The sequence below is a fragment of the Pseudoliparis swirei genome, chromosome 20, assembly GCF_029220125.1.
Source record: "Pseudoliparis swirei isolate HS2019 ecotype Mariana Trench chromosome 20, NWPU_hadal_v1, whole genome shotgun sequence".
In the NCBI taxonomy this organism is placed as follows: Eukaryota; Metazoa; Chordata; class Actinopteri; order Perciformes; family Liparidae; genus Pseudoliparis; species Pseudoliparis swirei.
The window spans coordinates 7,134,373-7,159,451 of NC_079407.1; the positions used below are offsets into that span (position 1 = coordinate 7,134,373).

The window sequence follows — 25,079 nt, forward strand, 5'->3', positions numbered from 1 at the left end:
CAAAATTGCTTAAATTCTAGACAAAATTAAAATGTGCCGTCTTTTATAAACCTAGAAAAAAATAGCTGACGCAATTTATTTAAGGGTCATTTATTTAGCCTTCCTGTGGCACAGTGGACATCAACATGTGTGATACACATGGTTCTTAACTGTTTATTCAAGGACACAGACACCCTCAGCTGAGACACCTCGAGCTGAAAGTGTAATAGGACAACAAATACCAAGAAGCACATTTTTAATTTTGTTGGAAAATGTAATTTACAATATGTGGTCTGTGTATAGTTCTTCAAATCAAAGGAAAAAGCAAGCAAATGATGCAGTTGGACACACAAGTATTTTTGCTGCTGTTACCTAAACTGGAAAAGTTAAAATGACTGAAAATGTATGAACATGGGTTCATGCTTGCAAAGGTTAACTTGTTTATGGTTATACCCACATATATGGCTCTGTATTTGTATCTGTGTATTCTTGCTAAAAAGTTGAGCTGCAACTGAGCTCACTGTCCGATTCCAAAAATGTAGGGAAAAAAGCAGATTTGAGTCCCAGAGTACACAAAGTTCAGATGAACAGGTACTGATGTATCAACAGTTATCAAATGTTAGTTTTGAGCACAACAGACATGAAACATAGCCATAACAAGACAATGAAAGAAAAAAAGATATTGCATTTAAAGAGGTTTTCATTCACAGTTGGAATCTCCCGAGTAGCCGGGGTGACTCGACAGTGCTCTACAGTTGTAACTGTTATGTCACAACTGGTTATGTCACAGAAAATGTACAACCTTTTACAGAAATGACATGAAATCCACTATAACAATACAAAAAAAGATTTACAAACATGTTTGCGATTTCCTTTCCTTGATGAGATCTTCCAAATAGTATTACTAGTTGCATGACAGTATTTGACTAGTTGCATGACAGTATTTGACATTTAATTTAATTATAAGCACATCCTTTCAGTACACTCAACTTGTTTTCTGTGGCAAGAAAATATATCTTTATATATTTTATATTTATAAAAGAAAGTTAAAAAAAGCAGCATAGGTGTTAATCTAACTCAGAGCAAATATATTCAATGTGGTGACTTTGGTAAACAACATGTATTTGTATTTACAGCAAATGCAGATTTATTTGGACACATATTACAACAAATGTATATTGAGATGGCCTAAAAGGTTATGGGAGCTATTCATTTATTTACTGTGAATGGGCCACAGCACGATCACATTTAGAAACTGTATATGTACCATGAACTGCCAGCTAGATACTTCAATCTTATTCAAAATGATAAACTTGATCTGAATTGCACACCACCATTGCTGCCCTCTATTCAGTAGAGGATATATGCAAACTGTAGTTCCATTGTCTTTAACACCAGTATTATGTTTTTTGCTGCACAAAGGTTTCGAGCTTTATGATGATCCGTGCGGTACATTCCATCACTCTCATTGCCACCTCAGATGTGTATCTGTCGTTGGGTATCTGTGGAAACGGCAGGAGATCGGGATAGCGGGTTCTAAGGCTGTCCACACCATATCCTTCCAGGATCTGAACATCATTTGTAAGGCCTTTCAACTGTGAGTTGTACTCCTCCACTTTTTGAGCCACAGCAGTTGGTTTCACATCTTTGTCTGACTTTCCTCTGACTGCATAGTCGGCAGCTATCAGTGCAAGTTTTGTGGCTAGGTAGCATTTGAAACAGACCCACTCATTGGCATTTTTATGGAGATCATTCCGAGCAGCAGAGTAGTTTGCTCTTGCTTGTCTCAGCCATCTGCGGGCTTCCACTGGGTTTCCAACCGTCTTGAAAGTAGGAGGCACAAAGAAACGGTGAGAATGTGATGAACCTGCATAGCTTGGATAATGTTCCCTGAACTGTTGCCTTTCTGATTTGTGATTTGTTGCTTCTTGGTTCCACGAAGAATAAAACCTTTGATATGAGAACTTCTCTGACTGGAAGCGGGATGATGACGTGGAGAACGATCTCCTGGAAGCTCTCTCTGTATTTTGCTGATCAGCCAAAGTTTGTTTCTCCATCCTGTTGATCTCGTTCTGCAAGTGCTTGAAGACTTCTGTGGCAATGTCTAAATTCTCAGAATTTTTGTCTGGATGCCACTTGAGATACAATCGGCGGATTATCTTCTTTCTCTCAATCTCAGAAAGCTTCCAAGCTTGTTCAACTACTAAGGTCACTTCTTTTAGGATCTCAGGCAATGTATGAAGCTTGATCTTTTTTGGAGACTGCTTCTGAGTTGGGGGTCGAAGGTTTTCCTTTCCAGAAAAAGCAGGAGGGACCATTCGTGGGCCAGGTGAACGACTGTTTGGGCTTGTAGGAGTTGATGGGGCACTGGTGTCTTGCGTATGGTTACTTTCATCTTGTCTCGAGAATTTGTACAAGTCAAGGGAACTCACAATTTTGTACTCGCTGTAACCAATGTCAATCTGGAAGCATTTTCCAAGGAAACTTGTGTTTTCCTCATCTTTGTCTACTTCTTGAACAATGATGGCATATGTGTAGGTAGGCTTGTAGGACCCATAGATGTCTCCACCCTCGGAGTCGACAAGGTAACCCACATACTCTCCTGGATAAAATACATTCATGGGATCCATGAGGAGTGTGTGATGTATCTCAGCTGGTATGGGGGTTCCAGGTAGCGGCAGCTCAAGTTTCGAAGGCTCTGTTGAGTCGTACTTAACCCCAAGGTTGTCCAGCTTTTCTGTGATTCTATAGATGTCATTGCAACCCAGCATGGCAATCAGATAGGATGTGTCAGAAATCAAATTGTCTGTAGCAGTCTTCAATGTCATTGCCAGTGCCAGGAGGAAATTAATGTCTTTGCTGTCTGAATGCTGGATGTAGAGGTGAATCACCGCTGTACCATACCTCTTGAGGAAGGCAAGTGTTTCACTGCGACTGTTTAGGATGGGGCTACATCCTTTTACTCTTAATGTTGTTTGGAGTTTCTCAAAACAAGAAACCTTTAACCCTTCACAAAGAGCTTTGCAGAGGCGTATGGCTTTTTCCTCATTCACAAGGTATGCATTGTCATTCTCATGTTTCATTATTCTGATCAGTCCTGTGATGAACTGCTCTGATGACAGCAAAAGCTGAAGGCGGCCTTGAAGAGAACAAAGAGCTCCAAACTGGCACATTCTTGGAGAATCCTCATCAAGTTGCTCTTCAAGAATGCTACTCAACAGTCTAGGCCTTAGTTTCTGTGGGAGTAGCATGATCAGCTTTGTGTGGAAGGAGTGATCTTTGCCCAGATAGCACTGGCTCATGTCCACAAGCATCTGAACTCCAACATTACCCTGAATTCTGCTCTTGTAGTGTGGGGCATCATCAAACACCAAGCTATTGGATTTTGCTAATCTACCGTCATGACTTGGCATATAAAATGTCAAATCTCTGAGACCTTCGAGATCTTTGCAAATTTCAACTGGATCATTTTGGAGGGACTTGAACAATCCTGAAACAACTCTCTTCACAGTTCTCATTTCATTTGGATCAAGCTGCTTGCCCTCTGAACTCCTGAAAATTCTCCACAGCACTTCAACATACTGTTTGATTGACACAACGTCTTCTGTACCAAGAAGTTTGAACAGTTGATGAAAGATACCAAGTTCAAGTGGTAATTTGTACAAGTATGGCTTGAAGTCAGATTCATTTTCCAAATTAATAACAACCTCCTCAGGTTTCAGCAATTTCCAGCCATCTTCAACCATGACAACAGCCACCCCACGAAGTTGGTAACGGAAATCTCTTTTATCTGCATTGAGAAACTCGTAGGTGGACCTTAAAACTTTATTCCTTGTTTTCACCATTTCATCATCGGGATTGGATATGTTGCAGATGTTTTTGCAGTTGCTTAAGACTTTCTCCAACGGTGGATCCAAGTTGACTCCTAATATGTTCAGCACATGGTCAAGTTGTTCCTGTCCAGGGAGAGTGTTCTCCTCCTGGTCCTTTATGCTTGATGGTGTAGCTTTCTCGGGTAGAATTGGGCAAGACGTCCAAAGCAAGTGCATGATATCTGTTTGCTTGAATTTGGGATTTACCTGGGACCCACTGAAACGAATCAGAGGAAATGTACCACTCATCTCTTGATACTGCGAATGAAGCTTGATGAGTTCTTTGGGGGCTCTCTCGGGACACAGGAATGCTATCATTGAGAGCTCCTTGAGAAAAGTACCCTGGAACAGGTCTGTTCTCTCTTTGAAAATGTGGTTCAAGAGTACATCGACAATGGTTTGCACTTTTTCTTTGGACCAGCTCTCTGTTTGGGCTTTGATGCTGACCTCTTTTGAAAACTGAAGAACTTGTTGCTGTGACACCTCGTGCTTGAGACCAATATTCCGCAGAAAGGTTATCCATGAGGTGAGCAACAATGTCCCATTCTTGGGTTTTGACACCTGCTCAACTTTCTTAAAAAAGTCACTTGGTATGAATGACTTTGCGGGTAGCATAACTTCGAACACCTTCGCTGTTTCATCATAGAAAAACTTGGTGGGCCGGAGTCTGTTTGAGTAGTCATAGATGAACAACAGTCCCTCCAATTTCTCATAGAGCTGACTTTTCATCTCGCATGATTCTTCCATTGACAAAAGTCTCTCTTTCAAGTAGACAATGTGTTCAACTTTGGCATCATAGGAAAGACTCTCAAACTTTGGAAGGAGATGTTGAAGGTAGATTTCCAAGTCATCAATTGGCACGCAGCCAAGAAATGTGTACAGGTCTTTCAGCTGCTGATTGTCAGCAAGAAAGGCCAAGGAGGCTGTGTGAGCCCATTTTTCGATGTCAGCAGTGGGGATGCTTTTTGCAAGGACATAATTTGTACCATAGTTTGCAAGGCTGATGTATCTCCCACTAACTGATTTAAAACATGGGAGGAGTTTTAAGATCTGTGCATCCTGGTGTGTGAGGTTAGATAGGTTGCAGTTGAAATACAATAGAAGAGCCTCAAAGTCCTTGTCAGTGAGGTTTACTGCTTTAAATGCAGATGTCTGGATAATGTACTCTACAGCCTTCAGAATACTTGATGGATTTTCAATGTTTGCCGTGTGTTGTGCCAGAAAAGGCATGATGGGATTCTCTTTGACACAAATTTTGTTCACGGCAAGCTGAATGCACCCAGCTTTCATTAGGGTGTGAAAGACTTTGTCATTTTGGCCATGTGGAAATATGGCTATGTTCATCAAACTCAAAGGTAAAAGCACATCCTGCTCAGGAACAACAATCTTGTCTCTTGCCATGAATTTGATTCCAGGTAGCAAAGCCCATTCTTTTAAAATGTCAAGTACTGTGTCAAAACTGGGTTTGATGTCCAGCTGATCCTCTTTAACAGCGATATTTTCACCGATAAAGTTCCACACACTTTTCAGCCAAGATTCACTTGCAAATGTGTCTCTCCACTTAACAGGGATCTTTGTTCGATACTCTCTTGGAAGAACAGACCCTAGTAGCTCACCAAAGCAGCTGATGTCAAATATCTTTGCAGCTCCTGCCTTCAAAAGGATGTTGCTGTACCTGATGTACAGTGTATTCATGAACATGTCTTTTCTTGATGAGATCAGCTCATGGTGTGTTGTCAGGAACTTTGGTCTCTTGGAATCAAACACCTGAAGCATAGTGTCCATTGTTATCAACAGAGGCAAACCCTCAATTGTGACTTCATCCACTTCCCTATCTTTGAAGCAGTAGTCGACTAGAAGCTTTAAGTTATGAACTAGCTTGTAGTTTGACTGTTGGAGACGACAGGGGAGTTTTCCAACATGGCAAAATGTGTCTGGTGATGAGAAAGTGTGAAGAAAGTTGTGGACATCCTCTGGTGTCACATAACTGACTGGTATCCCTGCATCTTCCAAACAGAAGTAGAGATTTGCTGTCTCATCGCAGCTGTGAACCAGGTTGAAACCAATATCCAGAAGCAAGGTTTTCAGCCTGTAAACATTTTCAGCCACCGATTTCCTTGAGGTGATGTTGTACTCTGTGTTTTTCAAGTGCTGAAGTTCATCTTGAAGCAGATTATCAAAAAAGGCTCTGCCTTTGTTTGTAGTGGATGTATTCACCCATGAAATGTAAACGACAGAGTGCATGTCCGAGTTGTCCATGTGTGCTGCTCTGACTACTGGTAGCAGACGCTTCATGTCAGCATGGATACAGTTGTAAACTGCTTTAACCAGGCAGTACCAATCTGGCTGTATATCAAGTCTATTGACTGGGAAGAAGAACAGATATTTTCGCAATGTATCTTTAACAACATGAAGCGGTGTTCCTTGTAGTACAGTTATGGTGGGATCAGGACCTGGGAAGTATCGACGCTTCAGCTGAATCAGCAATTCCACACAGGCAGGGGCTATCAGTGATGTCATCAAATTGTTATTCCAGTCACTTCTAACCCCCACTCCATTGTCATCTCTCCACAGGTTTCTTCTTGCAGAGTCTAGGGCAAAGTGCCCATTGACATGAAAAGGCAAGCCAGTCTCCAGTGAAAGGGGCAGAAAGCAGAAAGCTCGGTGGGGTTTTTTGTAGTTGTGGCTTACACATGCAGCTACCCCTCCACGTGGAAAAAGAGTTATGTCTTCATTTTTGTGAGCTGAGATCACAGCTTTTGAGACATTTTCAATGTTGGGAAATCCAGATCGGTTGCAGATCATCCATGTGGTCAAATTCCCATCATTGTCCTCTATGTCCATTGTGTAGGTTATCTGTTGAACTGGGATAGCAGTGAGCTGCTTCTTTTTGGTCACACTATCAATGACTGAAGCATGAAACTGTTTGCGTTTCAGCCGATCACCATCTGTTATTTTAGCTGTCACAGAATAGAGTACTTTTAGTGCTCCAGATGCATTATCAATTTCACAGATTGATATTTTCTCCATGTGATTGAGGAACATCAGAAGCTCTGCACCATCGGTTTTTAGCTTGTCCAGAAGGTTTTGCACCATTCTGTCTGACGCCGGGACAGAACTGATCTCTGATATCTTTGTCATATCCTTAGAGCGGATGGGAAATCTGAACATCGTACTGCGTTCTAACTTAAAATGGACTCCCAAGTAAAGACTTAGAACATCTGAAAACTGAGATCTGAAATCAGAGTCCAAGTCTCTAAACATTCTTCCAGGACTCATGGATGTAGCCCCAGGTGCATACTGTGCATGTGGATCAAAGATGCACAGAATGTCATTGTTTGAGATGAATGACGGGCAATCAGTGATGTGATAGACAGAGTTGAATCCTATCCCGTATTGACCGGTTTTGCCTGGATTGGCCTCTTTTGTTCCTCGTCCGAGATTCTGTATACCTCTGACATCATCCTCTGTGAAAGGCTGGTTGTTATATACACAGAGGGCAGGGCCTTGCATTGGGATCCATTTATCATCAAAGATTCTGTCTGTGGGATGTATCCTTGGATCAAAAACAAAGTAAATTTCAGTAGCTTTGGCATCATCTGCATTTTGCAGCAGCTCTTTTAGCATTTCTTTTTCTGATGGATAAGCATTGAGAATGCTTTTGATTCTGCTTGTGAGTTTTTCTTTCTGTCCAAACTCAGTCCCAAGTGGAGTGAAGCAGATATTTGAGGCATACCTCTCCAAGGCTTTGTGGCGTTTTGGGACTGCTCCTAATTTCACAGCGACCTCTCTTGGAATGTCTCCGTGACAGTACTTCACAGAAGTGTCTCTGACTTTGATCCAAGGGCAGTCATTGTAGCAAAGCGATTTTGATGGCTGCAATGTCATATTAGAGTCGGGTAATAGAATCCCACCAAAATGTGCTTGGCAGTACTCTTGGTTTTTGTCTCGTATCAAGCTCCATATTCCCTCACTAATTATTCTGCGACACAACTGGAAGTTCTCCTCGGTGAGTACCCTTCTCCCACATTCTTCCTTCACGGTTTCAAGAACAGTTGAGAAATCCTCGACTGTGAAGCTTGGCTGTACCCCAACATTTTCAAAGACCTCACGGCAGCTGTTTCTGTATTTGTTTGGGAGCTGATAAAGATGTGGAGCTGCATCAAAATTCAGGTGGAATGCAACCTTGGAAGGATTGACATATGTGTTCTCCACCAAGATGGAATTGAACTCTTTCAGTTCCTCCGTTATTTGGTCTTTTGCCTTCTTATCTTGTAGCATTTCCTCATGAAGGAACTTGTAACAGGCATTTGTTATGTTCTCCTGATACAATGTGACACCATCAAACGATTGAGACAGTTTATTGAGTTGACTGATGACCAGTTCAACTGATGGCTTTCTTATCAGACCAAGGCAGTCTTTCACAGCCAATGACATGGCACCACAACCTTTGAAAGATGGAGAATTCTCATTCAGGATAGGCTTCATCAGACACACTGTTTCCTGATGTTCAGTTGTGAAAAGTTCTTTAGCAGAGAACATTGTTGTTGGGGAAAAGTTGTTCCCATGCCATGGCAGTGAAAAGCCTGCAGGTCTTGTCAGGAATGGAAGGAATTTGGTGTCGTGTAGCTTTTCCAAGAGCTCAGCTGCTCCAGGATCACTCATCTTCAGTTTCTCATCAATGAGACTCAACACTATACTGCTACGATAGCATGCAGCTGTGTGATCATTTTCATTAAGATGGATAACAGATTGAGCACGTTCAATCAGGTCCTCCCATGACAGATCATCTTTGACCATGCCTAACTGCACTAGCTTCACTAAGCACACAGGGTTTAGGTAGTCTTTAGAAGTGCCTTCAGGAAATCTTCCATCATCATTGTTGTAGAGCTTAGCAACTCTTCCCTCTGGGTGAATGAGTCTGGAAGGTAAAACCAGTTCCTTCTTGGGGCCACAGCATGGGATACATGGAGTAACCTTGAGGATTGAGGCAAAATCTTCAAGTTTTTCATTCAAGACATAATGCACCAGGGGATCTCGAAGCTCTCTGTCGATTTCCTGGATGTGAGGGAAAAAGACATCTGAAAAGAACTGCTTCTCAGTCAGGGTGTTTTCCATCAACTTTCCTCTACATCCAGCATCATCGAATCCCTCATTCACCCAGTCAGGCAGCTCAACAGCACAGAGATCTTCTGAGCCACTCTGCTTGAGATATTTCAAGAATATCTTGAAAGCAGCAGGACCAATGTCTGGCCTACAGAGTAAGGCATCATCAAGGAATCTGACGTATTTGATTGACACCCAGTTGTTGCCATCTGAGAAAACCATTGCATGCTCGCCGTCACCTCCTTTGGCTATTTCTTGGTAGACACCCTGGCTGACCAGTGTGAAGTCATCATGCACCTGACTTGGATCTGGCCATGCAGCATAATAGCTGTAGTCAAGCAGTTCTCCACTTTCAGCCATTGAACGTAGCATTGTGAGGGCAGCTAAATAAGCCTGGACAATAACATGTCTCATGAACACAGAGTTCCACTGTCCTTTGATGTCTGTCTTCCAGATCTCTTTTCGGTTAGAGGTCACAGCAAAGCAGCCATTAATGTGGACTGGTAAGCCTGTTTTGATTCTGAGAGGTAAGTAACAAAACACTTCTCCAATTGATGTGGTATTTGTCTTAACTTTCCATTTGCGATTCTCCTCTTCTGAGAGCAGAACAGCCACTCCACCACAAGGCACTAGTCCGAGTCTTTTTCCACTATCACTAAGGGAAAACTTGAGTGCCTCAGTTACATCCATGCAAGAGCAAATGAGCCAGTTGGTGACCTCAACTGCTTTTACAGGCATTTCCTCTGTGAGTCGTCTTGTCTGAAGTCCTTTAGCAGCCATCTCAAAGTACTGGTTAGGATCTTCCTCCGAACCTCTGAACAGTGGTGAATGGAGATCGACGATTCGTTTGAACACGTTGTGAAACTCCTCCACCAAAACGCGTATGATGCAGCCAGACTTGGGAACATCCGCAGGGACCCTGTTGGTGCTTGCAACTTTCTTCATAACTTTTGCTGCAGATTTTAGGATACTCAGAGGTCCGTATGAGGATTTGGATGTCCACACACTTTTATTGATGGTGACGACATCTTGTGCTGCTGCTGGATTTGGTTCCTCATATTTCAAGTATTTCAAGACCATACTTCCAACATGCTGAGTAAACAGAATGAACCGATGGCCACATATGCTGAACTCATCAACCAGGGAATAGATGTCTGTGATGTTGTAATACAGACTACTGATTTCACTTACTGATGCTTCCTGCTCTGTTCTGAAAGGGAGTCTGAACAGAGTTCCGTTGTACTTGTATGGGGAGTCCTGAGCTAGAGGAAGCTGGCAATTGAAGACATTGATGAAAGGTTTGAACTGGTTGGGAAATTTTCTCAGCCTTTTCTGTTGTTTGCTCCAGTTGATTTTAATCCCTGGATTTGAACTGTCTCTGATGTGCTTGCTGATGTGATTGATGTTCGGATCAAACATGATCATGAACTCTCTGCTCATTATGATGGGGATATCAGTGATGTGATAAACTGAGTTGAAGCCGAGGCCAAACTTGCCCACTTTATCCGCTTCACATCTCTTCAAAGATCCACCTAATCTTGTGATGTTCAGAAAGTCAGTGTCTGAGAATACAGAGCTGTTGAAAGACCACAAGGAGGGGCCGTGGCAAACATTCATGCCGGTGTCAAGGAGATTCTCTCGAATATCAGCGTTTGTTCTCATGTCAATCAGGAAACTGCATTCTGTTGCACTTGCATCATCAGCATTCTGGAGGAGCTCTTTAAAAATGTCTGCGACAGATGGATATTCCTCCAAGATGTTCTTTATCCTCACTGTTAGAGGTTCTCGTTGGCCTGATTGTTCAAAGCCAAGGTTTTCTGGATTTATCAACCTTGTGCTTAAACATGGCACCTTCAACCACTCAGCGGTTTTCATCGGGATGTCATCGTGGACTAATATAATAGGCTCTGATGCATCCTCAAGTAAGTCATTCAAATCATCAACTTTGATGTCACAGTAGGTGCATTCATGAATGGGCTTCAACACTAATTTGCTTGGGTCTTTGTAACAAAGAATCGGCACATGCATGTTAGTATCTACAGTTATCTGATTGTTGTTCAGCCATCTCAGGATGTTGACTAAAAGTAGAATATCATGTTTGCTTTCCTCCTTGGAAATCTCTCCTTCACATCTTTTTTGGATGGTGCTGATTACTTCAAACACATGGCTTGACACAACTTCTTCAACTGAACCACAAAACTTGAACAGCTTGTGAAACTTTCTTATTGTCTTGGGCAAGGAGTACAGGTAAGGCTGTAAGTCTAGATCAGGGAGGGGCTTTAGGACTGTCTGGCCAGGTGATGAGAATGTCTTCCCCGTCCAGACCCAATCAAAGGGAAGTGATTTCATTGCTTCTCTTGCGTCCTCAATATGAGCCTGCATGAAACCGTATATCTCAAACAAGATCTGCTGGAATTGATACCAATCCTCTGTGGTGAATGCTTGAGATTTATGCCAGTCATTCACTGCTTTAAGGTGCTGTAATACTTGATCCACCTGAGGCTCTATGGTTAGTTTCAATGCCTTCTTCATACCTGCAGATGTGTGTTCAACCAGTGCTACTGAAGATCCCACAAGCACTGCATGGGATATGTCGCACATCTCTGACAAATAGAAGATATTGAGATTATCCCCAACCCAAGCAAGGGATTTTGGATACGTTAGAGGTCTTTCTTTGCAGACAGGTACCCATTTCAGTTTTAGCAATGACGTCTGAGCATCAGCTGATTTGACCAACTTGGTTTGTTTGTTAAGTATTTGCAGGAGTGTTTTCGCCTTTTTGATTAGGAATTCCCATTCTGGCTCCTTGCTGCTTTGTAACTCCTCTATTTTCTTTGCCACTTTGAGTACATCTTTTTCACTGAGCTGTACTTCATTTCTTAGTCCCAGTTGTCTGAGTGAATGAAGAATATCAGGAGACGACGTAAATGTACTTGTGGGAAACCTGATTTTCTCTTCCATGTAGAACAGACTCTGTAGAATCTCCAGCTCAGGATCAAACAGATCTGAGGCTTTGACTGACTTTCCACAAGGCAACTGAATAAATGTAAGAGCAGAAAGCCATCGTATTACAGTTGAGTTTTCATTTTTTAGAAAGGCCAGATGTTTAAGTGCCCAAAGCATGACTGTGGTTATGTCATCTGTTGTGTAGAACCCCCGCTCAATATCCTGAATAATCGTCTTCAAACATTCAGTTGTTTTCAGTTGTTGTACATTCAGCATCTTGATGAGGCGGATTGATTCTTCGTCACAGCAACCCACAAGATTTATGGATAATTTCACATCTGGTGGATACTTTGCTCTGTGATGTAAAGCTCTAGCTCCTCTCAGTGATGTGAATGCTGAGGTACCTTCAGAGCAGGTCCCCACTTTCTCAAAGATGGAAAGCTCCAGCAGGGTATACTTTTCCCTCTCTGTAATGTCAGACAGTCCCGCAAGGAAGTTTCTGAGCAAAATCTTCTCTTTGACTGAGAAAGAAGAGACTAGGCCAGATAATCGTTGTGTTGGTAATCTATCCATAATTTGCAGAAGCAGACTAGGAGAGGAAGGATGGATGAACTTCTTCAGCAGAGGGTGCTGCAAACATGAATCCAGCTTTTTAATCACTACTGCTCCAAGCCTTTCCATGATGTCAAGAAGGTTTTCAGAAAGGGGCACCTCTTCCTCATCCACAAGAATTATGGGGGATGGAGTTTTGAGACGTAGAAGCTTAACTACGTCCATGCTTTCCTCAAGTGGCACAAGTGGGATCAAAGGCATGTCTTCAAAGGTACTTAGGTCATCAGCAAAATGTATATAGAGATGCTTCCAAATCAACTTCAGCCAGGAAACTGGAGGATGTTTCAACTCTCTGTTTCCAGGTTCCCATTGGACAATCAAGTCTCTAGTAGGCCAGGCTGTCGATAGGATCTCCTTGATGAGTCGAGCTGATCGTTCAGAGTTCAGCATTTGTAGCTGGGTGCAGGGTCTTCCTGTTCAAAGAACAAGGACAATTAAATTAGCCTCAGTTAGTATTTTACAATCAAATGTTAACTATCAAAGCTGACAAAGTTCGTTTTTTGTTGTTGTTCTTGCACGATGCAGCATTCTGAAGATGTCCACTAAATTAGTTTCTGAGCACACTGCAGAAACAAATTCACGTTTCACTTAAGTTAAGACGTATATTGCAACACATATTGTTCTGTCCACACACACACAAACACACACACACACACACACACACACACATACACTCACACACACAGTTCAATGTTTAATATACTTAACTTTGTTAAAACTAGGGGAAACCATTTCTCAAAAACATGCATACCTAGAAAAACACTGCAAGTCATAAAATGCTGTAAATCTGAGTTTTTCTGACTGCATGTGGTGCATATTTACAGTCATGCATTAGTCAAGGCTATTGTTGTTGTTATTAGGTTATATTTGACACAAATCAAAATTCCTACCTGAACACCCCCAAAGATATTGTTGTACTGTAATTAAAGTGGCACATTTCTTAGAGTTCTGAGATTAATTTAATCTGTTTCTCTGTTTTATGTGAATACAAAAAATGATTATGTCTTTCAGCATCAGCATAGAATGATGTATTGTTTTATCCTGTCTCAACCTAATGTACAGTTTGGGAAAATAGTTGTTGCTGAGAGTGAGTATGAAAGAGTGACACATGGGTGGAGAGGGGGAGGTCAGAGGATTTGATTAAGTCCAAAGTGTTACTTTTACTTAACCCTTGTGTTGCCTTAGGGTCATTTTGACCCGAATCAATATTACACCCTCCCCCCGCCTTAGGATTAATTTGACCCCATTCAATGTTTAATGTTGGTGTTCTTTCGGTAGTCAACAAACAAACATAAAGTGCCTCACACTTAAACTTGGAAAACAATATTAATTCTAATAATTTTCTGGAGGTTTTAATTGCTGGCGTCAAATTGAACCCAAAGGGTAAAATATGTTAGTAAATATAAAGGTAACAGGAGGGCGAAACATTGAATCGGGTCAAAATGACCCAAAGGCGGGGGGAGGGTGTAATATTGATTCGGGTCAAAATGACCCTAAGGCAACACAAGGGTTAATCAACAGGGGTGGCCCGCAGACTAAAGATTTCTGTAGACACCGGTAATAACTGTACAAAAATGGATAGGAGTCAAAATTACTATCGGTAAATGATAAATTACATCTTTAAAGGACAAAGCTGTTACTCAGCATTGTAGGAGAGTAAAGTGATCAAGCGTTGCTACAACATGGCAAAGTCATCACAATAACGTTTATGCTTCATTATAAACTAGACATGGTACAGGGCCCCAGAAATCTGTCAAACTAATCATACATATACATATATGCATAAGACATACTGTATACATATATATATATATATATATATATGCCATATTGCTATTTTTAAGATTACAAATAACTTGCTCAAAATATGTTTCCAATATAATCAATGTTTGGGACCAAGGTTATTAATGTGTAAAATGTATGGTAAATTACCTCTGCTTTTGGCTGCTTCCTTCAAGGTGTCCAATACTAAAGGTTTAATACTATCCAATAGGAACCGACCCTCAAGTCCTGGATACAGGGATCTTAGGACGAAGCAAAAGGAGAAAAAAGGAGAACATTGGTTTTAATGTTGAATCTTTTCCATATGCAACACTTGATGCTGTCATTGATCTAATCATTCGACTCCATACTTTGCACTTTTTCTCTCATTTAATTTCTGTTTGAATGTCCATGTAATCATTCTCTGATTATAAAAAGCAGAAGCACAGCCCCTAGCTTTATCACCCAATCAGCCCCAACCTTGAATATTCCTCCACATATTTGCATCGTGTTTCATCTTAAAACTGGTCTTTGTAAATTGCAGTCACCTCACTAAAGCCATTTACAGTGATCTACACTTCACATAGAGAGATGCATGACTAACACTTCTACTGTGACTTTGATGGAAAACTAATCCTACAGGCTGGTGCAGCTGTTTAAATCCAGCCTAAATGACAAAATATAAAAATGAACTGCTCTTCATTTCAAGTAGAAATACAATGTTTCACCTAACACAATTATTTTTCAAGTCACGATAATTGTACATTGAGTAGAGGCTGAGTATATTCAGACAATAATTGCAACAATTTGGTCATGAAAATACATTATCATTTGAAATCTACCTGGGGTATTCTTCAGATGCAATGTAAATGGAATCTTTCTCACTGAGAGTAGACGAAAAGATTGTAAATGTCTCATCTTGCAGTGGCAGGAGCTCCAGTCCAATGAGGTCGCTGTAATTGCCGTCACTAAGCGCAAACTCCAGCAGCAGCAACTTCTCCTGTGCGGGACCTTTGTGTTTGTACTTCCTGATCACCTGCCGCAAAAAAGATGGAGTCACTTTCTTGACTTCAGTGGACTCCGTCATGCAGGCAGCCAAGACAAAGTCCGCGGCAGCGGGCACCTTTGCCACCTGCGTTCCTGAGCTTTGGAGGTAGTTGATCACAGTGTCTGAAATGTCCTCGTCTGTTTCTAGCTCTGAGAACACAGCCTGGTCCACGCGAATCCAGCTCTCACTGAGGGAATAGATGACCTGCTGCTGGAGCAAGTCATGAAACAGTGGCTGGAGGATGGGTTTCCAGCGGGACTTAACCCGCTTCGGATCTGGCCAGGCCCCATAGGTCCCTGTCGGGGACAATGGAAAGTCGTGGTCCTTTTTCTGTACCCTTGTGATGGCCTCGGTGATGAGCGTGAAGTAAGCCTGAGGAATGACGGTGATTATTAGCAGCTCATTCCACAAGGCCGCTGGATCCCTCCACTGGTCTACCTCGCGCCACTTGATACTCCTGCGGTTGTCTGTGAGGCCGAAGAAGCCACTGACATGCACTGGAAGCCCCGTCTCACTCTCCTCGCCAGGGGGAAGCGGAAGGAAGCAAAAAGCTCGTCCTGAGAAGCCTGCTGTGGCACCTTTGTCTTCTTTGTTGATCACAGTAAGAGGCAAAGCAATTCCAATGGATGGCATGAACTTCAAATCATCGGCCAGAGAGTCCAACTCGGTACACATTCCTCTGCCCCCAACTCCATTACAAACCAGCCACGTCATTCTCTGAGTCTCTTTAGCCTTTTCATCCTGAGTCTCTATGTTGACCTGGTAAGTGACACACGTGACGGTAGAACTGGGAACCCCATTGCTGTAGCCGTCTATAGCCTGATCCAGTGTCTTCAGTGCGTTTGGTCTTTCTAACTTAAAATCTGTATTCTCTGTCGCTGTGACCTGAAACAACATGCGCTCTGTACCGTCGGACTCGCGCACATGCAAGGAGATCTTCTGAACACTCTTGAGGAAGAGGAGCACTGTGTCTGCGTCTGCTTTGAAAGACTCAAAGAGCTCCAAAACCTTTTCTTTGTTGTAAATGTTGGCACTGAGCTGGGAAGGTTTCAGGCGAAGCGGGAAGCGGAACAATGTTCCAGGAAAGTTGCCTTCCTCAATGGTTTTCTCAGAGCTCCCAAACATCCCAATGTAGGGAGTGAACTGGTCAGCAAGTTCTGTGACCTCCTTCATGTCCGTCTTCAAGTTCCAACACTGCCCAGACTCATGCACACCAAACAGGGTCTGATGAGGGTCCAGCATGGCAATCTGGTCCCCACTGAATATGCTGGGAGCATCTAGGCAGTAAGAAGAACAATCACAAACATCAATATAACAAATAGCAATTACATATGTTGTTAATTCTATATAAATACAAGCGCTTTTTCATTTCCAGTTGCACCGATTAACAGTGTCATTTCAGGTCATTTTTCAAACAAAAATTAAACCCGTTCCAGCTTTTCCAATGTAAGGATTTTGTGCTTGTTTGTATGTATTATATCATTTTAACACTATTTTTTTGGAGAGGAAAAACAAGACATTTGAAGAGGTCACCCTGGACTCTTTGTGATGAAATTGTGATGGACCATTATTATATTTTTGTCATGTTTCATAGAACAAATTATCAAGTGGAAAAATAATACTCTGTTGCATCCCTACCTTATTTTAACATTTCAAATAAAATAGCTTTCTTTCAAAAAGTTGTCTCTTTTTAATATCTTGAAGTAATTGTACACCAGGATTTAATTTCTAACTTATCGCTAGACATCCTGGCCATCACACTGGGACACTGGGCTCATTCGGCAGTAAGCTCTGTAACACAGTTAACTCCGTCAGCTGCTACATCTTGAGAGCTGTGTCAATAATAGATATGCTCTGAATTTGGAATATATTTAGAAGACTTGGAAACGTTCACAATCTTGTTATTACTGTCTTTTCTATCATGTGAAGAATTGCTGGTTGTCATTTTTTCTGATTTGATTCTGTTGTAAAACTCGAGATAAATTACAATGCATCTTGACAGTAATCTTGCAGAACGTTGTTCAGTACTCGCCTGTAATATGGTACACAGAATTGAAGCCAATCCCAAATCGTCCGACTTTCAAAGGATCCTCTCTCTTCCTGCTCCTCGCAATTTCCTGAATTCCATTCCAGTCTTCCACGGTGAACACGGCATCATTGTAGACATACAACGCCGTCCCTGCAATACGATGAGTGAAAACCCCTTCATAACAACCTAAAATACATATACAGTAAAGGTACAGCGTAAAGGGTATTTAAACAATCCCTGTAACAACGGTGTTTCTGTTCTTTTCTTTGTGTACAGAGAGGCTTCCTTCTGTACACATGACATCTATTGCTTCGGTCCATCCTGGAGAGGGATCCTCCTCTGTTGCTCTCCTGAAGGTTTCTTCCCTTTTTTTCCCCTGTGAAAGGGTTTTTTCTATTTCTTGGGAGTTTTTCCTGATCCGATGTGAGGTCCTGGGACAGGGATGCCGTATGTGTACAGACTATAAAGCCCTCTGAGGCAAATTTGTATTTTGTGATAAAGGACTATACAAAATAAACTGAATTTAATTTAATTGAATAGAGGTTGGTGCAGAGGATAATCTACCGAGCACCTGCTAAATGATACTTATGGTAAGCAGGAACGATTCATGCCAATTTAAGGGCTGTATAAAGTGTAACTACTAACCTTGATGCTGAGCCATGTCAGGTGACCACAGTGACTCCACTCCATACTCTGTCTCATCGTACATGAACTTGACTTCTGTGGCTCCAGCATCCTCTGCATTTTGAATCAACTCCTACGAAATAGAACACAACAAATATATGAATTTAGGAAGGCATTTCTTCTTTGAGAAAGGTAATATGCAGTGACATCATATTCGTTCATGGATATTTGATCCAAAACACCTTGCAGTCAAATTACCACATTATTAGAGGATGGCCCCAGCGGTACCTAAGCCCTTCACCCAGGCACTATTTATACAATGCATGTTATTATATACTACCAGCAAGTAAAGCCAAAATAAAACTATGCCCAATATTTCTGTACAAGCTTGAAATATTCTTGCTACAAATCACATGACATCAGTGTTATTGACTTCCGCCTTTGCTGAGAGATAATCTCGACCATATCCTGTTAATACAACAACAAGTGGGCAATTGTACTAAGAATAAAAACTCTATTGTTTTTTCTTGTTTGAGGGAATTGCATCAGGCTAACATCCACAAGTTAATGCTAAATGTAATTGATGTCTGTTAAATATAATGTAGCATGACACTTACTTTTAGTATCTGTCCACCTTCAGGGTACCTGCTCAGAATATCTTTCAGAAAATCGACTAGCGGTGGTGTAGTCTGTCCAAATCTCCCTGTAAAAAGCCACGCTGGGTAAGCCTTACTGTTAAATGTGTTTATTTTTGCAGAGATGTGGTGGTTTTAGTCCTACCTCCCCCTTTAAGGCCTCTTCCCTCGAGTGTGACAGATACTTCTGGGCTTCCAGCAGGCACCAAGTTACGGATCTGCACGCTGTCATCGAGCTAAGAAGGGGAGATGTGGAGACGACGCATAATTTAATGTACAACAACAAAGATGTGTTTTATTGAGGAAAACATTTGAATGGTCTAGTCTATGGAATGGAGAAAATGGCACAGCAGGTCAGGTACTGACTCAACAAAGACTAAATTAAAAGCACTTTAATCAGTGTCATTGCTTCACTGTGTCTCAGAGAAATATTATTCTGAAAGATATAATGAATGATCAACATATTACATCTGCCATAAACTATTTTATCACTCAATGCCCTCATTAAAAAGCCTACTGGAACTGACTATTTTTTGACGACAACTATTAACAGTCTTACAGTTGTCCTCTCTTAAAAACGAATGCAACATCATCAGTCTCTCACCAACCAGCAAACAGTCATTATTGCACACGTTAGTGTGACAGACGATCTTTGCCTGGTGCATCATTCAGAATCGATGCAGTAGGGAGCCACAGCTGGCACCGGGCATCATACTGCTGCCGCTGCCGTTTGAGGCTTTTCAAGGTGACACTGTGACCTGACTGCGCTCGCTCAGCAGTCTCGCTCAGCCGTCCGGCAAACAGAGCTTCCCATGAGCAAATCTCTGTCATCATCCTCATCATGGTCCCTGCATTGTGCAATGATCATTTGTACATTTAAGGATGCAGGGTTCAAATATTTAATGTGGGATAACGGAGAGCTCACACGTAAGAGAAGGGGAGCTGTGGTCTTGTCTGAATTGGTCAAAGACGTGCAAGAAAGACATTAATATGAGCAGAAATGTGCACACACAGAACATACTCAGACTTAGAATCAATCAGTAATATCATTTAATATTCAAATGATTATGCTTAGTGCATTCAGCGTTCATCTAGAGAACAGGGTGCTTTGGTTGAATAAATAGCAGCGTAATGCATGGTAGTGTTTTACCTCATTTGGCAACTGTACTGAATGTTTTATTTAATTCGGCAGGACTGCCAGAGAGGCATTTACATTGAAGAATGCTTTTGAAACAGATAATAAACTCAATTTCCGTTTATGTTTCTCCTAAAAGGTCTACCACTCCTCTGCTAAGTACAGTTTCTGGCACAGGGCCTCCTCCATCAGACCCCTGAGCATTTCAATTGCATCAGGCCGGACAGGAAGGCATGCGGTATTAGTGTGTGGGTGTGGCTTGCAGCTAATTTCTGCATATGAGTTCAGAGGGGGCTGCACAACACTAACCACCACCTGGCACTTTCCATCAGCTGTTAATCCCCAAGACAGAGGGGGTACATTCGTGATGTTAGGCCATACACTGATATGCAGAACATTTATCTGGCACAAAAGTGACACATTAATACAATTAATTAATTAAATCTGTTTAATCCAAAATGAGACTTTTATTGTAAGCAAGTTTATGCTAATTTATAAAACAGTATAAAGAATTGACATGTATTTTTTATTGTATTTCTACAAATATACCACTTTAGGGTAGAAGGAGTAATAATAAATCATAAATGTTGAGAGTTACTCTTGAAATGTATATTAGCTTTTGATTCTATGCTAAGAAGGCATTTTGTTCTATACACTGGGACGATGAGGCGCCTCGTTATGTCGCCTTCAGTGGAAGTCAGATCATTTGACTGCAGTCATTTGAGTTGATAATGTTTTTTAGTTAGTTACTCTATAGGAAACTAACACAAAACTGCAGTAAAGATGAGATAAGATGGATCGATAGATAGATAATTATGACCATCACTTAACTCAAATCATAAGATTCAGCAACACCAAAAGGATTACATTAAATGTTTACAGCAACAACAAATTAAACATGTAAGGGGAACTCGGCTCGTGGCGTCTCAACAATGGAGGCACTGTTAGTGGTTTAGGTCAATGTCCTGCCTTAATGGCACGGGGTCATTAAAATACATCTGTTTTCTGCTGCTGGCAATTATCTACCATTAGAGAAAGAATCCTCAGAAGTTGTTTTTCTCTTTGTTTGGACAGCAAGTAAACCAAATAGTCAAGAAGAATTGTAATTAATGTGATAATTACAATCTACAAACTGGAAGAGTTAAAATTATACAGTTTTATAACATGTTCTTGCAACAAAGAATGACAACAATGTAAAACATTTACCCATCACTGACTGGGACAGGATCCCAACTTAACTACAAACTATATTATGGTCAATTAGAAAAACAAGAGTTCTGTGTTTTGCCTTTGGTTTGGACTAAAAGGCAACGCTACTTTACAAAGTGATTCTTTGATCTACCGTCATGCAGTATTTCTGTGACTTAAGAAGTTTAGCAATGCCTTCCAGTACATACTGAAACAATGAACAAGTAGCCCAGAAATGTAAAACATTAGCCTCCCACACACACACACATCTTATGACCACTTATGACATCTTTCAATATTATCAACTAATAACCATTTTGCGAGATCATTTGGTTAATTTGTGTTGTGATGAATTGGCTATGCCATTCCTACCTATCAGCTGCACATTTTAGTATGTGTTAGTAGTATATTACTCTGTTGTTACAGGGTAAAAAAAACATACCAGTCTCCCATTGTGGGTCAGTCGTTGCTCTTTGACAGGCAGGTTTGTTTCCTCGTACAGCAACTGTTTGACATCTTCCACAGATGTGAGGGGAGAGACCTGGTAGGACCTCAAGCCAATGTACTCATGACGAACTGTCACCCGTGGCAACCTAAAAAAAATAGAACCAGAAATGTTGTAGGAAATGTCATGATACATTTGTTTGAGGTGTAGGTAGAGCTGTGAAATTAGTAACAACAAGTGTTGCCTAACCTTAACCCAACAGGGGATGTTGCAGTTCTATGGTACGTGTCTTGACCGCTAAGCTACCAGGACTCCCAAATGATTGAATGCTTTTGCACTTTAGTTTAAAAGTCTGCAGATGCAGTCAGCCGTTCATGTAAAACATTGATTTTAAAGGTTTTTCTCAAAATTGAAATGGAACACCTTGATTTTTTAAATGTATTTTAAGAGCACTCCATTATGCATGCATTGACTACATCAATGTAGGTTAAAAGCAGAGAAAGGCAGGTCAAAGATCAAATTTGATCTAAACTCCAGAGGACGTGAAAGTCTTGCTTACAGTCATTATTGATCCAGGTTCAGGTTAGGAAGAAATGTGAGAATTCAACCCTCACCAGGTCCATCTGTTAATGGTCCATTAGTGCCATTTAAGCTCTGTATTAGGCTCTATATTTACATTTTTAGAACATTAACATGTAGACCTTTACCGAAAGGGACCTCACTACACTGAAGTACTAACTAGAGGGTGAGGTAAATCCTTTTAAAATGTGTTCATTGATTCCCTCAAAAGAGCAGTGCTGCTTCCCATCAGTAGCCCTTCCTCGGTCGTTTTGTTGACCATTACTTGGGCTACCTCCCCCTCCAAATGGACCTTTACACTATTTAATGCGACAATAAAGATGTTTTACTTAAGTAAGGTAAATGCACAAGTTAGTAAAAGCAAGAAAGCAAAAGTATTCTTGCTTATTCAGCAGCAGGGCACTGGACTCACAAAGCCAAGTCCTCCGTGGTGCATTCACTGAGCTGTGTGCCCAGGATGTTTGAAAAGCAGCCCATACTAAACACTACTGGACCAGCAGTGAGTTATGGTGTGATGGAAGACACAGACTGACACAATACATCAGTGAGCATGGACCATGTTGTTATGGAGAACCTGAAGTGTGCAAACGTGTAACGTGCGCGTAATGTTGCCAGTTTTTTTATTTTACAGTGAACGCCCTACTCACCATGGGTCTGGACAGCTGGTCATCTCGTTGCTGCGGTGTGTCCCGGCACATACACACACATTGGACTATCTTCTGCGCAGGACTACTCCACCCTTTCAACGACTGTCGCAAAAAATAAAACGTTATTTTTCTCAAAAACACCTGCATGTTCGGTACAACTGTGTGATACATACATAACATCCTTGCTTAGGTGATGCATACGATACGAGAAGACTAATCTCATCAATATGTGGCTTTAAATGTGGTGCTAAGAGGCTTTCTTTTAACCGTGTATCGCCGGTGTTTAGCTTCTTTACGGACAAACCCCCACTCACTTGAGTCTGCCCAGCGCGCGCCGGTTAGCGGTCCTCTCAAAAAGCTGATGCATATCACGACAGGCTGGGTTCCTGGAAATAATAACAACAATAGAAAGCGACTTGGTTAATTACCCCCCTTCCCAACAACATACTAACTCCTTCAAAGGCGATGTTCTAATAATAATGAATTACAATGCGCTTGAGAGCGAAAGATGCAGCGAGAGGACTCCCTGCCGGTTTACTTCCGGTCGTCAGAAATCCCGTCGGGCTCTCTCGGTCTGTTTCTGAAACTACTCTTTGCCTTCCGCTATTTTTTATCGCGGAAACTACCCAATATAGTTTAGTTGAGATGTTTATTTCGTATTTTATAGGCTTCTGCAACTTCTGTAACACTAATCGCATTTTATTTCGCGCATGCGCAATAGCTTACTTATGTATCAATGTGTATATAGATATGTCTGCACACTAGCGTGCACGTGGTGCCATTTCATCTTGAGCTCAGTTAAAGGCACGTCTACAGAGACTGCGAGGAGTCAAAGAGCTCTCACTCTGTCCTATAGCCCGGTGTTCCGAAAGTAAAACTATTGACACGTGAGTGACTGGCAGTTGGAGTTCTTCCAAAATGTGTGCCGTCTGGAACCCTTCGTTAAAACAATGAGCATCTGTGCGGAAGAGGTCAGGTTGATTGATTGAGTTCAAATATGAATTCATTCTTTTTAAAGCACTTGAGGGCAGAATAACTCATAGGCTGAAAATCACTGTCATAAAGTATATATTATTATTATTATTATTACTGGCCAGCAACAGTTTGACATGTACAAATCCAGAGGACATGTAGAATGTTCCTTACTGTTCACCAACAACACTTGAGGGGAATTTGATACTGTTCTTGCATCAGCACTCCTGTTGCGTGTGCAGATGGAAGCAGTTTAAGGGCTTTTATTGTTTTGCTTTTACATTTGCTGTTGATGTGTAATTACGGGTAAAAGACACCATCAAGTGTAGGCTACATCCCTGCTCTCTGTGAATATGACAATGCAGGTTGTCAAGCGTGATGAAGTGACTTCTAAATAACATATCCCCACAAGTGATTGCTTGCAGCTGCATTACTTTGATTAGCCTGAGCGGCTTATTCCAGTGAACTCTGGGACTTGTAGTCAGACGCCAGCACACTGCAGACCAATATGCGCATATCAACTTCATCCAACAACGACATCTCAGCTCATCAGACACATTTTGTGAAGGCCCTATGGTTGTATCCGAATAAAACAATTCACACTGCATCAGACAATGTATTAAGTCACACTGTCCATGTTGGGTGGCGTTGGTAGCTGCTATTCAAAGGATGGTCTGACATTGGCTATCTAATGCACACAGTAGCTCTAATGTTTTGATAACATCGTTCAATGTGATGTCACGTTTTTGGGGGGGGGGGGGGGGGGGCATTATGGAGAAAAGTGACATCATCACCTCAAAGTCAAGGACTCAGCACCTTATAATATAAACTGCTCTGAATGACATCTTGGGTTTCCCAAATCTACGCACTGTCCTTTGCACACAAAGATCTGAAGCACACCATCAGGCGACTATTTTCAGAACACAACACAAAAACACCCAAATAAAAAAAAGGCTATACGTCCAACTTACAAAAATCATTGTTTTTACTCTCAAAATATAATTATTACAAAAAAATCGAAACATTCCCACTGCTCTATCACCCCGGTATAGCTTGCATCTTACTGCCGCATTGGAGAGCGAGAGGATACTTACATGAGGAAACCAGCAGGCTGGCGCAGCATCTCAGTCCTGTCCTCAGCACCGCATCCACGTTCCTTCAAATGACAGCATCAATTGCACGGCACCCGACCCGAACAGCACCGAGGTGGTAGTTTGAATGGATTACGTCTTGAGATGCGATATAGTTAACAGTCGTGAACACCGCTTGACAGTTTCATACTGCAGGTTTCAACGCACGGGTCTCTTAAAGCGACAGCTGCGGTATAGAGCTCGGACGGGACATGCCCCAGCAAATATGGGATGGGCCAATACAATTTAACGCTACTTCCCTAAGACAATTATAGTTGTTAAGTGCACACACATGTTAAATAATAGGCTACTTTATAATTTAACAGTCATGTTTTTATTTGTTATAATTTGTTTTATGTATACTGCCTCCA

General features: G+C 41.5%; 1 protein-coding gene across 4 annotated transcripts; it reads right to left on the reverse strand.

Moving 5' to 3' along the window:
* Positions 1-74: 74 nt before the first annotated feature.
* On the reverse strand, positions 75-24,759 carry sacs (sacsin molecular chaperone). 4 transcript variants are annotated; one of them, XM_056442105.1, is made up of 11 exons: positions 24,673-24,759; positions 22,921-22,992; positions 22,607-22,708; positions 21,378-21,528; positions 18,758-18,848; positions 18,595-18,680; positions 17,999-18,110; positions 17,357-17,503; positions 15,119-16,601; positions 14,448-14,539; positions 75-12,928 (listed from the first exon to the last, which is right to left on the reverse strand). In XM_056442105.1, exons 3-11 carry the CDS (start codon positions 22,627-22,629, stop codon positions 1,380-1,382), a joined length of 13,734 nt encoding a protein of 4,577 aa, XP_056298080.1. In that variant the 5' UTR covers positions 22,630-22,708; positions 22,921-22,992; positions 24,673-24,759; the 3' UTR covers positions 75-1,379. The 4 variants fall into 4 exon arrangements, with proteins under 4 accessions (XP_056298080.1, XP_056298081.1, XP_056298082.1 ...); XM_056442106.1 differs by lacking the exon at positions 75-12,928 and adding an exon at positions 13,341-13,432; XM_056442107.1 differs by lacking the exons at positions 75-12,928; positions 14,448-14,539; positions 15,119-16,601 and having other exon boundaries at positions 17,448-17,729.
* Between the last annotated feature and the right edge of the window lie 320 nt (positions 24,760-25,079).